At 33.9% G+C, this 18,428-nt stretch overlaps 1 protein-coding gene across 1 annotated transcript; it reads left to right on the top strand.

Annotated features, from left to right (window-relative positions):
• The first annotated feature begins 742 nt into the window (after positions 1–742).
• LOC126973183 (uncharacterized) lies at positions 743–8,340 on the top strand. The gene is made up of 6 exons (XM_050820398.1): positions 743–1,506; positions 2,815–3,076; positions 4,185–4,297; positions 5,774–5,901; positions 7,652–7,739; positions 8,257–8,340. Exons 1-6 carry the CDS (start codon positions 942–944, stop codon positions 8,301–8,303), a joined length of 1,203 nt encoding a protein of 400 aa, XP_050676355.1. The 5' UTR covers positions 743–941; the 3' UTR covers positions 8,304–8,340.
• Positions 8,341–18,428: the final 10,088 nt, after the last annotated feature.

Genomic DNA, 18,428 nt, shown 5'->3' on the forward strand with positions numbered 1-18,428 from the left:
ATATAATCTTCAAAGATTTACATTGATAGACTGCCTCTTGGATATTTATAAGAATGCTGAAGACATCCCGCGCTCACTTCAGCAGTTATTGAAAACTTATGACTGCTTCGTGCCGCTTTACAAATTTATAGTTTCAACGGTAGGCGAAATTTGAAAATACGGCTTGGCTTTTGACACAATCCCTTACACAGACTTAAAACATATTCGTCCATAAATTATTATTGGACTTGTGTTTATATTGTAAATTTTAATGTATAAATGTAAATATTATATTTGTAGTTATACCTTAAATTAGTTTCATATTATCTTATAATTATATTCAACTAATATTCATCATTATTACTTATAATTTATGTATAATATATTTCTTATAACGTATATGAGATTTATATTTTAGTATTATATCATAAAAGTTTATTATTAAACCCCGGGCTAAGCTTGATCTTCATTGGAACAAGAATATTATCAGTAAAAGACTTGGCTTCGGCCTTTCATGCGAACCTATATGTATATGAAGAAAATGAAACATGAAGAACACGATATACTACTTTTATGTGAAATTGTACTATTTATGTTTGAAGATGAAGATGATATAAAGACTTAGCTTGACTTTGAACAAGCTGTGTAACGTGAAGAATAGAAAAATAAAAATGAAGACTTGGCTGTATGGGCTTTTGACCCCTTTGCCTGTCCAGATGAACGAAACGAACCAAAAAAAAAAATATCTATGTGTACCAATAGTTTACTGTTTACTTGTTTAGGCCAGGCTGTTTTTAATATCCTTGATGCAAATGCAATTCTTAGATGAAACGCCAAACGCAATTATTAAAATAACGTGCTATGTATAAAAGCTTTCTTACAATTTAAATGATACGTTTAGTATAGATAGAATTGTACGTTGTTGAGAAATATAAAGATAGTATTGCGAAGCTGCTATAAAAATGAATGAAGGCATGGATTATGAAATAGAGTATCTGGATGAAGACGCCGAATTAGTTCAGCAATGTGTGCAGCCAATGGAAGACAATAATATATTAAATAAAATAGCCACCGATGATTCTACTTTGCTTATTGAAGTAGCTGAAAGACCGAAACGAATTAAACGTAAATTTGTTGAAGAAGACTCTGATTATGATCCTACAGAAGATAAAATAATACCAAAGTATCGTTATAAGAAGAAATCTAATACGAGTACACCTGCTTTATTACCAAAATTTAGAAAACACATTCCTACAACACCAAAATCCAAAACAGAAAGAAAAGATCCTAGTGACTTAAACACTCGCAGGAAACTAGATATTAGAATACCTGATTATGAAGATCCACTATGCATGCCTGTCCGTGCATTTAATAAAGATTTATCTGATCTTAAAAGATTGAGGACTTGGAATAGTCTGTGTTTGAAACATTTTGGATATCACGATATACCCTTTAGGGCAGATAATAAGGAGTCGGTGAGTTCTTCAAGGACAGTTGTTCTTCGTAATTTATTCAACAAAATGACAGGTATGTTAACATTTTAAGTAATGCCAAATTCTATTGCATTTAAGGTTGAAATTGGAATTTGTCTTACACAGAGATTATCAGAAAGGTGACTCATTTTGTTTAAATAATGAAGTAAGTAACTGTGAAATAAATAGTTGCTGATTTAGCTGACTATCACTCACTATTCTTGAGGCAAATCATCATAAAGCACAACCTGTACAAAGAATGGTAAATATGGCCCATTGAAGTGCCTTTCATTCAAGTTTTATGTACCTGTCACCCTAATTTTAATTTTTAACACAGTTTAAGTATGCTGCGAAAGAGTTCACTCATCAAATCCAACTCAGATGGGCAGTGCTCGGGTGTAAAATCTTCTTACTCCAAATACCAGTGTCTAAAGATGGTACACAGATGTGGTTGCTAAGTATGGGCCTGATGAGAAAGCCCATGGTCGCTCAGAAAGCAATGGAGAGGGCTATGCTGCAAGATCGAAACAGAAATTAGGAGATCTGTAGGAGAAAATGACCTAGCCCTGATGATTGCGAAACTGAAGAGACAGTGAGCAGGGCACACAGCTCAACATTGATCGGGTTTTGGAAGGCTCCTCACAAGATGTAGCTATGATCTGGATCTATGGAGGAGGCCATTGTCCAGTTGTGGGTGTCTCTGGCTGATTTGATGATGATAAATAAATTTAAAAAAAATATAAAAGTGGCTGAGGGTCCTAAATTACATAGATACCTGAAGCTGAAAATGCCAGTGTTATTTCCAGTTTTATTTTAGGTGTAAAGTCTCATATAAATGTATAGGTATTGAAGTTAAAAAGAGCTTGCTATCAAAGTCCACAACACCTTCAAATCTCCATTGACTTAACAACAAAGCAGAACCTCCAGCTTTGTCATCAATTAATGTCATTATTCTTTTCTTATTCAATTGTTTTCTTATATTTTTGTCAACAAATAGCTTACTCATGGTAATGAATTCTGCCATTTCTTCATTTCTATTTACTGACTTTAATAACTTTTGAACACCATGAAGAAATTACAGCAAGTATTAGACTGCATGTATGAACTACATTAGCACTGACTTTCATGTTTTTTAATGGTAATTATGTTTCACTTCCTTTACTTTATAACCCATAGTGTTAATGGACATACATGCAATTATTGACATTGATATAGTGATTATAACCTGATTAATTACATTATAATATAGTAAACCTGACACTGGCTTACCTCAGTTGGTTGAGAGGATTGTTTGCGTTGGGAGTATAAATTTGGTATTTCAAATCTAGTGGGTTATAAGGTTGATGTTTAATTGAATTTTTAGGCAAGGCTGAGACAACTTTGTGGAGTAAAGTATTAGTGAGTAATGAAGAAGGATTAAAAAAATCAGAGATTATCCAGACTGTTCTGCCAAAATTCAGGGAGAAGGAGACTCTTAGTAATGTGGTTTTGTTGCGCAGTAAAATAAATACTGTCCATATGAGAGATGAAGTAATATTGACAAAGGAACAAAATAATGAAGAAGATACATTAGTTGTGTATAAAGTGAGCAAAGCTCTGGCAATGCTATATAAAACATTTGCTGTGTAAGTATGAACTGTCTCTATATTTTTAATTATTAATTATTCATAACTTTTATTACAAACCATATAGGTACATATAGATGGCATCTGAACAGCAGTATAAACCCTACTAGAATTTAGAAGCAATTTCTAGTGTTGTTACAATCAAAAAAATATTTTAGAGCAAAAAGGTGACCATTTTTGTGAATGTATAATAATATTTCGTGGGTGTACTGACAATTTTCTTTGAGTGACTGTCTATCACCAAGCTGATGATTAGCACAAATGGCATTCTTCTGTAGGGTGAAAACTATAATATGAGTAACTTTTGTATGATTGTGCACACTTGCTATATGTTTAAGAGTTTCATTCTACTATGAATTTATCCCTGCAAGCTAATAATTTATCATTTTTAGAAACTGTTTTTATGTCAGTAATTAACAAATTATTAGATGCTAGGCCTCACTTGATGATAGGTGATATCAATTATAAAATAAATGAGTCTATATTGTAACATTGAGATCTGTAATAATAATAATAACGCCTTTTATTCAACTAAAAACAAACAATACAATTTCTTATATCTAACTTATATAAAATCCAGGTAGTCTTCAGCTTTCTGTCCTTGGCAACCCAGCTCCAGGTCACTCCTACAAATTTGGCAAGGTCTTTGGCGGGGTCTTCCCCTGTTTCTTATGCCATTCCTAAGACTTTGTGTGTGTAGACTGTGTTTTGTTGCTCAGGTGGTTTTTAATAATGAAACTACTCTAAGTTGTATAATAGCAAAACAAATCATCTTAAAAAAATCTCCATTAGGTACTAATCATAATAAACTAAGCTTAGATAATTTATATGTCTAGATAGAGTCTCTTGCTGTTCAACAACCAATGAAAACAGGCCAGGAATATTAGTTTAGTGTGTGTGACAAGCTACCTCTTACACTCGAGATTTGTATGACACTTTATGTTAGTATGCATGAATTGCACAAAATAGAGGGTAGTTCTAAACTCATTTTTTTTGACGTTTTCACAGCAATCATAGTCTGTCTATATAAATGATCTAAGGAACTAAGCAATAAGAAATAGGGATAAGTAAGCTGAGCTTTAAAGTAATTTATGAAAATAATTTTCAGGCCTGGTATGGAAGAAGATATGATGAGAAACTACTTAAGAGAGGTTGCTGTGACTAAGATGTGTGTGTACTGTTACCAGACGTCATCAAGGAATCATAATCAGAAGAATAATGGTAAAATGAAGTTGTTATCAACAACTTCAATCGAACAAACAAATTAATGTTAAAACGGTGACATTTATTTAAGACAGGAGTATGACCGACTGAGTTTTTGACTAACAGGTGTGACAAGTACTTGCATGAAGGGATCAGTACCAACTTAGAAGATGTAACACTGCATAAATTTCAAAATGTTTGTTAAAGAAACATTTTTTATTATGGCACCTTTTTGGCCTTTTATATATATATATTTTTGTTATTATAGCAACAACCAGCAATAGACAGACAATGTAACAGCTATCTAACTATTGCGGATATATTATGTGACATACAGCCCGCCATTACAAGACTGAACTCTGTAGTGTTAAAAATAGGGTTCTCAATTTAATGCACTTATTGCACAATACTCTGTAAAGCATACAATACCTTAACATGTCTAATACATATAAACCCTGTCATACAACATAATGTAAATATAATTAAATTTATCTTTTTATATAATATACTGCTGACCCTACAGACATTGTCCGTACGTAATAATAAACAAAATATTGTTTTTTATGAATATTGTCAATAATTTATCATAACATCAAGAATTTTTTCTTAACATTCGCTCCTTGTTGTTATAATGAAATTGTTTCACAGAAGAACTGTGCATCAATAAATTCTCTCACAGAAAATATGTCCATACAAAACAAATATTGGAAATAAAAAATAATTATGGGTCCCCAATCGAAATAAAAAGTATCCTATCCCTCAAGTTGGACTAAACTGCACTCCGTGAAGTAATCCACATTTAAATCCATTCATTAGTTGAGGAGTCCATCTCGGCAAACAATGTGTCACATAATTTATATATATTAAGATATGTGCCTATCTGGAGATGTGGCACTCATCACAGTGCAGTTCTTTAGGAGCTTTCTTTCCTTCAATGTACAGCCCTACTTCACAAAACTACTACTGTCGTTATCAAGGCCAAAATGAATCTTTAAAAAAAAGTATATGCATTCAACTCACAGATAGATAGATTCAACTCAGCTAAGTTGAGTTAGTAAGTCTATTGTTAGAGAAATAGAATAAAATGTTTTGTGAAATATAAAAAAAATGTTAACATTTATGTGGTAAAGGTTTAACGAATCACTTTCAATGATAACTACATACATAGGAATTGAATAATCACCCCAAGGTATTTAATAAATAAAGGATAACACATATTCGGAACACATACTCACTCATATCTATTTAATAATTATGTATCACAAGTACATATTACTCAGGACTTCTTTTTTTATATAATTATAATTTAACCTGCCAAACTTTGTCAAAGGCAATACATGTATGTAGAATAGAAATGCTGTAAAGTTTGCTTAAATAAATAAATACACATACACAACGAGCTACTAAAACCTTTTTTATCAATTTTTGGCAGCTACGTTTAAATTTGTCTTGATAAACTTATTCGGTAATGTTGTTACATAATGTTACTTTCAGGAAACATGAAGTGCTCCGTGTGCGGTAGGGTTTGTCTCAGTGTCTACAACCTTCTGGCTCATCTCCGCTCTCACGATGACGCGACCGTGAGGAAGCATATCAACAGTATATCCTCAACACTTGCTCAGGTAGGCTATAATAATAAAGCCTTTGCGGTGTATATACTTTTTAAAAATATTATTAAAATATTTTTTGTTACATGGTTGCAGGATTTTTTAAGAAATTTAAGAGATGTTGGCACAGCCGGTGTAAGTTGCATATCCAGTTCCTGTTGTCTGCATAGCAACAAATTTGCAGCATATTAATCATATACAGAAGAATTTGTCAGAGCATGTGCTTTGACACTACAATCAACCAAAAAGCTAGTGACTATCTTGCATAACTTCTTGGGTAGCCACTATGGGCCCTATGTCTAAAGGCTTTCGTTATTTAAAGACTAACCGCTAACGCCTTTTCCTTTGGCAAAACCGCATCCGGCCATCCATGGGTAAGATTTACATGATGATCACCGCTAATCGACGCTACCGGTAACTGTACTAGCAAACACAAACCAATAGGTGCTCCCCCTCGTATACCAAGAGCTGCCAGCCAGTTAATGATCGATTTAATAACCTTGGAGATTGGGGTAATGGCGATGGTACGTAAGTTGGACGGATCCAAGCGTAACATTGTTTAGAAATTGACTACCATTTAATGATATTGTTGCGTAGCAACGCTTCGAAGTATATGACGAGAGTTGTCTAACTTCAAGACATTGTTAATTTCAATAGCTCCGTCAGCAATACTCGTAGCTCATCTGAAAAGTGTTTACTTTAGACGCTGTAGACCCGGGTTCGATACACCTACGCCAGTGTATGGATTTTTTTGGGTTTTGTAAAGTTGATGGAAATTTCTAGTAAGTTCAAGATCAAATCGAACAGAGTTAAGAGGATGGAAAATGTGTAAGCAGGATAACAATAGTTAAAGGAAATTTCTAGTACAATTTAAATTTAAAGATGGAATAGGAGAATCATTTTGAAAATAGAACAGATCCGGGGTATATAAGCCGCACTAAGCGTGGCCTACGGCAGTTCTAGTTCTGACTCGAAAGTGTAAAGAAGAAGAAAAGAAGAAGTGGTGAAAAGTGAAAGTGTTCCAGGAGGAATAAGATAGAAGAGAGTGTTCGGTGCGGTGCGACGCGTAAGGGTACCGCCGCCGACAAGAGGACAGCGGTAGACCGGCCAAGTGCACGTCCAGAAAAGTGAACGCAAATTAAGACTCGTTGCTACAAGCGGAGTATTATTTCCAATCCCTGACCCACTCTCGTTTCAATTTTTGTCAGAAGTGGGATTGGAAAGATGGCAATATTAAGCCTGGGGACTACGCCTAATAGATAATAAGGGGCGGGGAGCTACCATGCGAAAAGCGAAAAGAAAGCCCTGGAGATCAGCATTTTCTTTTGTGTCTTGGTCCAGCGAAACTTTGCTTGGGACTCTAAAGCCGCGCTAAGATGGGTGCCAAGACATAAAAAATTCCGTAAATCTCATAGTTATCTCAAAATTCAGATTTTTTTGAATTGAATTTGGTGTCTCCACACGGCGGTGACGTTGTGGCGGCCATTCGACGAGGGGCTGAATACGAACATACCGCTAACGTGCCATGAAAAGCAGTTTCATGTCATGCAAATATAACCTTGACAGTCGTCACAGTTACGAGGCGATTATCAATTCGTTAGGCACCCAACGATTTTTTGGTGACTTGCGTCAATGCACTCGCGTGTGGAGGTGGAACTCTAAACCCATGTAGCCTTGTGGTGCTATATTAACGTTTTTCAATAATCACAGGATGTCACAAACTCAACAAAGCTTGTCAATTTATTTTGTATGATTGTTGTTCCAGGCTGTGGAGTATCACTACAGGTGTCGAGTCTGCCAGCAGAAGTCACCCACCATCACGCAATTGCGAAACCACATTAAGACTCATAAAAGTAAGTATATATTTAAGTTTTATTATGGTTAAGTTTCGTTCAATTTTATTTCTTGCTGAACAGTACTATATCTATGTGTTAAAATCACCAACCATCTCAATATGAAGCTTTGTTTACGTTCAACTAAGCTATGGAATGAGCTTTACAATATTATTCCAAGCCCATGCATGGGCCTTAAAGGCCACAAGGTCTTAATAGCTCGTGTGATTCCTCTCGTGATGCAAACAGGTATGGGTGGTTATGATCACTTACTTCAAGTAACCCCTGCATTTGTACATAGTGTACACAAACAATACTTAAAAATAAAATAAAATGATAATTAAAAAGGTTTAGGATTAGCGCTGCCTTACCTTATTAAGTTTGTAGAAAATATATCAAAATCTAATAATCTACTAACTAAAATATATGGGTTTTGCCTGCGATTAATATTTAGGGGCGTATACTCCAGGAACATAAAGTGGAGACTATAACAAAGAGATAACTAATGAAATAGTCTAACATTAGATTTTTGTTGCAGTTTCCGAAGTATTTCACTGCGAGATTGGGAACCACCTGACTTCATAGTATCTGCGTATGAAAATAAATGTTTTTTTAATTGAAATTTGTTTGTTATTTCATCCCTGATTGTTGAACGTTTTCCATATAATCAATCTTGACAGTTTCCTTCTTGGTTTTAAAAACCTAGATCAATATTATTTTCAAATATGATGGCAATGATGAAACTGATCATTATCTGTGTCATTCTGTTTTGAGATTTTTATATTTTGATTATTGTAAATGCTAGGTACATACATCAAACAGGTCTTAAAATGCATTAATCCTGTAGACTGCAAACAGAGGCGTAGAGTACAAACCAAACAATAATAAGCGGAAAAATTAAGACAGTCCGCTGATTTTTGCATTTATTACTTATGAGTTTTAGGCGAACCGACAGTCCTCATCACACTGATTTTTGTCTAACCCCGCGACAGAAATATTGATTTAGAATTCTTAAATATCAGAAAGGCCTCAGCTAATTATACCTTTTAAAAGTGCAACTTCCTAACCCCCGAATGATTATAAGATTGACGAGACTATATTTACTATTTATTACTAGACCTAGTCTTTAGGTACCTACTCTAGGTTTTAATTAATATTTTTATCCATGTCAAGCTTCAATCCATTTGTAATTTGTTCAAATCAAAGAGTATAATAATATATAGGGCACAACCGAAAGCACAACGTCTCGGCATTACACCAAAGTTCATAAATTCCACAAACAAAAGTGTCTCGTATCACAAAAAGTAGAAATTCACAGAATAAGGAGATTTTTGGAGTGAATTCGCAACAGCAAGGCGGAGGAACACAAGGCTCGACTCGACGCACTTACACATCGATTTCAATACCAAAAATATGCAAAATGGAACACGAGAGCTACATACAAGCGCAAACGTTAGAAGTAGCCATTTTATGACCAGTGGGCAGGTTTCAAAGGGAGTGACAGCTGACAAAGCTTTAATTTTGGGGCCAAATATCAGATGGCACTACAGTTTTCTGAAAACGTCGCTTTAAGGCGACTGTCCCACCCCTGGTTCAAATGCATATAATCTTTTGGCCCAAACCTCAATACTAGTACAATACTACTACTACTACTCAATACTGTAGTAATATTAATCGTGATAATAATTTTAATATCATTGATAGTGTTACTTAGGATATAAAAATATCTTGAATTTAATGTATTGAAAACCTTTTAATATTTTCACACAACTTTATTTGTTGTGCGCCATCTATTGTGTAATTCACGACTGTCATGGTTGCCAAGCAGTTCAGTGCTACAACAAGCTCTCCAATCCACCTTCTTTCTACATACTCATCTAATAGATGGCGACTTTGGACTTAATTACCTACGAAATGTAGAGTTGGTTATTTTTTAAATTTTAACGTAACATCAAATGTACTAATGAAGCTCTTTAATTAATTTTTTTATTCTCTTTGTGATCCTACTTACGATACAAGGCCAAAGAAATAAAAATAATATATTGTCAGCGGTCCTTGATACGAGGTATTCTCAACACAGCTCCATATTATTATTTATTATGTCTGTGGTTGTCATGTAAATTGAGATAGTGTTGAGGTTGATAGGTGATATTAATCTCTGGTTATAATATAGTGTATTCGAAGTTTCTTACTCTGGAAATTCTCAAATTTATATATGTTAATTGACGGAAATATTTATAAATTTTAGGTATACATTTTTGAATAATAACAATTTTATCGAGGATATAAAAATATCGAATTTAATTTATTTAAGGTACAGGTCAGTGTTACCACTCCACTTCCTACAAATTCATCTAATAGATGGCAGCTCTGGACTTAATTACAAAATGCAGAGCTAGTTTTTTAAACTATAATTTAATTTATTTTTAACACAAATCAAATATATTTATACTAGCGATATTTTTATTCTCTTGGTGATCCTTCTTACTATACAAGGCCAAAGAAGTAAAAATATTATTTTGTCAGCGGTACTTCACACGACATATTCTCAACACAAGCAACAAAGTCCAAGACAGGTCTATAATATTATTTATGTCTCGCGGTTCTCATGTAAATTGAGGAACTGTTGATAGATATTAAACATAAATAAAAATTACGTTTAAAAAAACCGACTGCAAAAACTGAAAAGTATCAAATAACAAAAAATTACATTTTATACACCTTTACCTTTAATATTAATAAAATGCTATTATTTATATGTGCTGCCTATTGATAGGTTTTAAGTCGGGACGAAAAAATTACGTAAATCGGATCATAAAACTCAGAGTAATCGGTGTAACATAAAAAAAATACCGATGAAATTGATAAACTCCTCCTTTTGGAAGTCGGTTAAAAATACAATCTCTTCTGGTTTTTAGCTTAAAGGACTTGTGTTCAAAGCCATTTATAAATTATAAATAAATAATATAAGCCAACAATTGTTATAAAGATTATACAATTACAATTGGTATTAATACGAAAGGTATACCTAGAGACTAATACAGAGGTTTTGTATTTTAGGTTTGATATCCTGAACCACTTCCTCAATTTACTTGAGAACCACAGAAAAAATAATATTAATTACCTAATACTACACAACGTGATACTTCTTGTGATATTCTTAAACATATAAATATGTTCTGTATACACATGTCTCTATAGCTCACAACATACCTACCTAACAGGTTTGTATCACTTAATTTCCTCCAAACTTGGTTGGCTATCGAAAGCATGGGAGGTCTGGCAGCAGTCTGGATATATTGAAGGCTTTCGATAGATTAAGATACAAGTTGCTTCTCTCAAAACTTTCATCATCTGGGCCACCCGACAATTTATACAACCACCGGTTTCCTCACTGAGTACAGATTTGTTGTTGTCGAAGGATAATTTTTTTAATTAGGAAAAGCAAACAACTACAACTTACAAAGTAGTTACATAAAGAAATAACATAATATAAGTCTAATAAAATTGTAGTCAGATACGCTATCCACATCTTACTAGGTATGTAAAACTTTGAGATATTGTTCGAATACGAGATTTAACACTGGATTTCCCCATAGTTGTGTACTATCTTTTCCACTATTTTTTCTGCACCACTTCTTCTGCATATCCATGATATATTGGATACGTCCTACATACATTTATTTGCAGATAAACAGTAGGCATTGCAGGAAATAGTCTCCCAACGCTGTAAGAAATTTGTATCTTTTATCGAGCCCTAGCTCTCAAGATTGCCGCGGAATTTAGTAAAAGAACCTTGTTCAATCTAACCCCTAGCGCGTTAACCACTTAAAAAAAACCATTTGTACCGTACCAGCCCTTCGATTCACCTCATAGGCCTACTGTAGGTCGAAAATCTTTTACAATTACCAATCCCGTCAACCTTAGGGCGAAGATAAATTGAGTGAAAAAACTCACTTTCATAAAATAGAGCAAATTAATACCAAGCCACGTATATTGCTCTTAGGTCCGGTGCACCTCGGTATCAGCTTGAACTATTTGAACGCAAAGCTGCTCGAATTTTCGAGTATCCAGTGGCTCTACGAAGTGATGTCGTATCATTGTGTATCTTATACCGCATTTATCACGGGGAGTGTTCGGAAGAGCCGTTTGACCTGATCGATCCTCACCATCTGGCCGTGTGCGCATCGGTTAAGGAATACTGCATATTCCATAAAGTGGCTGTGCGTAGCAAATGGTTTCTTGCAAAACTCGTAGATTTCTGATAGAGTTTCGCATTTCAACGTGATGTCCGGTGATGAAAATAGCTGTTCCCTGCCGATGTCAGCACACGCCACAAACAAAATATCAACATCACCACATCGATTTGATGGTCTTGTTCTAATACTCTGATCTTAGATTAAGTCTCCGCTTCTCCAACTAGATAGCGCACTACCTAAGAACAATAGCTTTTTTATTACGGCAACTATTAGATGCTTGTGTGCGTGGCATCTTGACACTCAATGGCATCTTTCAAATGTTGTAACATACCTACGCTTCGTGTTATTTTACATTCAAATACAAAATACATACTGATGATATGTGATCCCAGTGTCTTTCTTATTTTCTGTAGTTTTATTTTTACAAAGTTTTACCACACAAACCGGCATTTTAGTTTAAATTATTAGCAAAGTTTAACAGAACATGTGGCACGTCAACGTCACACCGAATCTAGTTGAAGCACAGCGGAGACCAATCCTTAAGCTAAGTCTCCTATCAAATAAAATAAAGTTAAAATGTTCTTGCAGTCACGTAAAAAAATCACTCCTAAATCTCACTCTGCGGAGGTTTTATTTTAGTCCAAAGGAGTCAGTACGCAAAAACTGCAATTTCATACCAAAGCCCCTATTATTAGAGTTTTGTGAACTTTGCGTGATGAAAAACAGAAGGGCTATTGTATTTTAAGCTCCAGAGATTAATAATAAATTTTATATCAACAAAATATGTAATTAATATAGATGACGAGGAAAATAACACTTTCAGTATTAATAATTGGATGCAATGTTAAAATAGAGATTAAGTGCCTAAGTTTAAATTATATTCCCAACCCAACCAATAACTTAAACACTCCCTCTATTTTTTTAAATGAAAATAAGGGCGAGACGAGCAGGACATTAAGCTGGTGGTAATTGATACGCCCTGCCCATAATAATGCTGTGCCGATCAGGATTCTTGAAAGATCTAAAAATTCTGAGCGGCATTACAACTGCGCTTGTCACCTTGAGACATATTTATTTATATATATGTAAATACATAGACCTCTATTTACCTTCAAATTTTAATACATGTGAAGAATCTATGACAATAGAATCTTTTTTTTACTCAGGCATTATCTAGCTCAGTTAAAAAATGGACACACATAGAAGAATGTACTTACATAAGTACTTTTCATGCAGTCTTTATTAATAAAAAGAAATAAATAAATTATAGTTATGAAAAACTTAAGAAAGGTTCCGCTTTAAAAAGTAAAAATATATTAAAATTTTACATAAGATTTTATTTAGTACCAAAAGATAGGATCGTTCAAATCGGATTAATTTTTGACTTACTTCATATCAAAGGTAGGTACAATACTTTCTCAATGTAATATGTTATTGATTTTCCCTATACTAAGACCTAGTGTCTTAGTATAGGGAAAATCAAATGAAGGGTTCCCGTTTCTTTCATCATCTCCATAGCAACAAATGCGATATATATAATTAACCAGGGGTTGTAATTAATCTATGCACCCCTTATTTGCTCGGGAAACATTGTCAGTAATTACTAAAACATGTTACCTTTGGCTGTAAGTACAATTGCTCAGAGACCAACTGAACAGCTGGCAGTGGTATTCGTATATGCTAACGACCAACGGGTTGAATATTTTTATTCAAAACTAAATTTTAAATTACTTATTACCACCTACCCATTCAAAAATGTATGCCTCAGACTTTTTTTATGGAAAAAAAGGATAATCGAGCGTAACGGGTCACCTGGTGTTAAGTGATCACCGCCGCCCACATTCTATTACAGCTTTGTTCTATTACAGTACGTTGAAGAAAGCTCTTTGAAAACCGCACTGTGGAGGACCGCCACACATCCTGATAGCATCTATTCAGACCTGAGAAGATATTTTTAAGATAGTTTTTAATTAATTATTTTCTACCTATAGCTGCTTGTGAAATGAACTTCCTTGCGCGGTGTTTCCAGGACAATATGATATTGGTTCCTTCGAAACAAACGCGTACATCTTTCTTGTTATTCAAATTCAAATATTTTTATTCAAAATAGGATATAAAATCTCTCATTGAAAGTCAAAAACTACCATCCATACCAAAAGGTATACCTCAGACCCGAGAAGAACTGACGCAACAATCTCGGCGGGCTTCTTATTTCTTTTATAAAACTTCGTTACTATAAAATTGATTATTGAAATAGCCTTTTTCATTCATCCAATTTATTCCAAAAAAATCTGATTTAATGTGGATTCTCTATATAGTTAAGGAAATCCCTCAAACATAGATATAAATTACGATCGGTACACACATTTGTATACAGAAAGTATAATTTGGTAAAGTATAACTGATGATGAAGAGCACAAATGGCCAACGGAATTCAATTATATATATTTATAGTTACACGCGTTTAAATCCTTTAAAAAGTATTTTAATTAAATGAATACAACTTTTCGAAACTACAATAGCAATTTTTTTTCTATCGCAGGAGAATACGTTCCGCGGCCCCACAATATAAACTCAAATTTACCGTTTTGTATTTGTATACTAGAGTACATATTATTTATAAAAGTTAGACAATAGTTAGACAATTGCATTTTGTTTACTAATCACTTTTGAAAAATTAATGATGATAATTGCCTTGCAATAAGAAAGTAGCAAACAAGTAGCAAGTAGTAAATGCTATCTAAAACATAAGTTAAGTGAAAATGGGAACTTAATTCAATATTGACATAACATGCTGACGTCTGGTATTCTATAACCGCGCGTTTTAAGAGAAACATGATCCTACGAATGTTTTGCCCTCATCATGCCCGATATCGACTTCGCCGAAAAAAGATCTGGAGATCTAAATGAATGCCGAATCCTGTAGATAATATAAAAAACATATACCTACTTATTTATTTGAGAAATAAGTAATATAAAACTTTTTTTTTATAATAATTCTAACTACTATTAACTTTAACCGGGTAACATAACAATCTTTTATATTATGACATACATATATAATTATATACAGAATACACGTATTACTGATTATAGGAGTGTCTTCGCCATATCTTACCCCAGTGCTATGTGGGGTCATTGCACCAAACCCCTGTAGTTGGGGTGTTACTGACCTCATGTGATTTTTGACTATCATGTCACGATCTGGAAGGGAAGTTATGTGGTACCATTCATAAACTTTTAAAATTGTATGAATCATACATTTAATAATTAAAATTTGTAGAAAGTAAAATTGCGTCTCAATTTCCAACATGCTCTCAAATCCTTTTTAAAATAATGTTGTGCATAATTGGTCACCAGGTGTGACATGAGACAATCAATCTAATCCCAGGGTGGCTGATCATAAAGGTAAAATAAATAAATATTTTTATTCAAAGTAGGATTTGAAATCAGTTATTGAAAAACTACCTACACATTCGAAAATTATATGCTTCAGACCTGAGAAAAACGGGCTCAAGAAACTCAGCGGGCTTGCGTTGATGGATATAATCTCTTCCCAAAAACCTACAAAATGCCCAATGGACAAACCTCAAACGTTGCAGATATTAGAAAGAAGCGATACTCCACTATCACCTGGACTGGCTAATCGCTGGTATAATCATACATGACGGAAAATTTGTCCGAAATTATGGAGGGCACCCTAATACCACTGAACAAAACCTTTTCGCAATTGCTTAATGTGGAAGATAGACAGCTAAACGGTCGAAGATGAAACTGTCACCCATGTAATCTTAGAATGTACAGAAGAGAGAAAAAGAACATAGATGTCGGTCCGAAAAGTCTGCGAAAACCCAAAAGAGTTCTGAACTTCTGAAAGGAGCCGATTTGATTAGTGTACCAGCCAACACTGCACGTAAAGTGCCTAATTAAGGAGTCTAATTGGGGAAACAGGAGCTGCCATTACCATGTCATGCCCGTAGTCCTTCGTACAGGATGCTGGTTAAATACAGTAGTGTGCAAGCATCAGTGGGAAAGTATATCTATGTGCGTAAGTATATAATATGTTTGTCGGTTTTTTCCTTTTTTCATTCAAACGTTCTCGGCTCTTTTGTCCTTGATTTTTAACCTTAGATCAAAATTATTTCCGAATAAGATCAATTTCATATAAAGAACTCATCATTACCAGCTGTCTCACTCTGTTTTGATTTTATTGTTTTTGTATGTGCTACAGTAAGTACTTCAAAAAGAGGTTAAAAGGGCTTCTATACAAATCCGGCATCAATAACCGAAAAATTAAAACAAGCTGACTCAGAATATTTCCGCAATTCCGACCTGATTGGCAAAATTTTCGAGGAGGAAATTGCCGAGAGCGAAACCATGGTTCTTAAGTTCTTTACTCACGCTTTTTATCCGGAGCTGCAGCTGTTCTTAGTGCACGGATGATTGTCTCGCCCGTGTTAGCGAGGCGGTGTTTTTTTTAGAATTCTTAGAAAAACGCAGCTAATGTTCCCTCGCTGTTGTAGATTTGAATATGACTAAGCCATGTATGCACTTACCATTTTTAGCATAAAGATATACCTATCCATATATTAATTTAGTAGAGTGGCCCAGCTTACAGACAGACGGCCGCCTTACATACTTGTTTTATGTTATTTTTATATTGTGATACACATAAATCCGTCAATAATTAATTTTACGAGCTCTCTGTGCGTTGCGTTGACAACGGCCCGATAGGGTGACAATGTGATATAAATTTAAAAGACATTTTTAAATCATGGGATAATATTTTTCAATTCAGTTGTTAAACATGGCGTACTATTTACTTACTTACTTACGTAGAGGACTTTTTTATTATGATTCGAAAACTAGATATTTCGCATAGGCATCTTTCTTTAACGAGGTCGTGACCTTCTTTTCGAACTCGATTATTACATTTCCAGTTAAGAAGAAGTTACTTTACCAAGAAGTTTTCATACATAAAATAAAATCGGACAGATTTTATACGAGGCAAAGAATGAGACCGCACGGAGCATTGAATTCTAAAAACTATTTTAAATGTCTTGATTTTACATTTAATCACCAATTTATTTAATTATTTTCACATTAACATTTGTTAAAAATCGAATAGGCTGTGTATGTAAATGATCCTGTTGCCTTCTTGACCGAGTTTCATTGTAAAAAAAAGTTTAGTTTGATCGCGTCATTTTTGGAAGTATATTGAACTAAGCATATTTAATTTCAAACTCATGTTTAGTTTTCACTTGGGGTATGTATTATATGATTTGCAATAAAAGTAATTCTACTTCTACTTATTTATAACTTTATGCAGAAATCTCGTAACGTCATCTTTCTTTTTTATTTAAGTAACCAAGCTCTTGTACGAATAAGGGCTTAGACCAACAAAATTTTCTTAAATCCGATAAAAGAACTTATTATGGACACCGTAGTGGCAGCCCCAATACCATTAGATATTGTGTTGTCTGTTCGAGTCTGCACAGACGGATCGATGTTATACGTAACTAGATTTTATAGTTAAGTAAATTTTTAATTTTTGAAGAGCAGCTGTTGAGTTCCTTGTATAGAAATAACAATTATATCTAAGCAAGATAGACAGAGTCTTCTGTATAACACATTCGGGCGAGTGTCAGAGATATACAACGAAAAAGTAGATAGTGTGTAAAACCATATTATAGTATAGTCGCAAAGTGCTAATAGTATATATATAGTAAACGTCAAAGACTAATAAGACTAATAGTATATATATAGTATATATATATAGTAAACGTCAAAGACGCCCACTTGGGCGTAGTATTAGTTGCCGCATTTTGCGACTATGCCTGCGGTATCTAGTTGGGGCGCAGCGGAGACCAATCATTAATCTAAGTTGCTAGTCATGTAAGTCAACTTCATGAAGTCACAGACTCATTTTTACAGTAATGTTGACATACAGAACTTACCTTTAAACGAATATAAATCATATGATAACACTCAGCAGAATAATAACTCAGCTGATGGACTGTTACATGTCTGTCTTAGATTGATAAATGTATTTATACTTAGTTAAATAAGTACTTGTAATATTCTGTTTTAAAAAGAGGAACCTTAAGAGTTTCTTGCTCGTCCTTCTATAAGAAATCTGCCTTCCGAATAAGCTGTAGTATAAAAAAGAGACACATTTCAAGTGCAATGTGTTTTACTTACGAAATAAAATATATTTGATTTGAGCTTGCTTATCGTCGACAATACAAGTCGACAGATAATAAAAATACAAGCAATAAAAGTTTCACAATTGAACAGTAATTCTTCTATTCAATAAGTCTTGATAGGGGCATATGTAGAGCGCCTCACAGTTTTCCGCCATCTCTCTGTTAAAGGTCATTCGTGTACACTTAAGATTATTTAATTTATAAACTATACCATTTTTATGTATAAATTTTAAATAGATCTTTAAGAAGAAGCATAATATAACTTAAAATTATATTTTAAAAATTTGTTTGTCAACAAATAACTG

This window comes from Leptidea sinapis, chromosome 28 (genome assembly GCF_905404315.1).
Source record: "Leptidea sinapis chromosome 28, ilLepSina1.1, whole genome shotgun sequence".
NCBI classification, from domain to species: Eukaryota; Metazoa; Arthropoda; class Insecta; order Lepidoptera; family Pieridae; genus Leptidea; species Leptidea sinapis.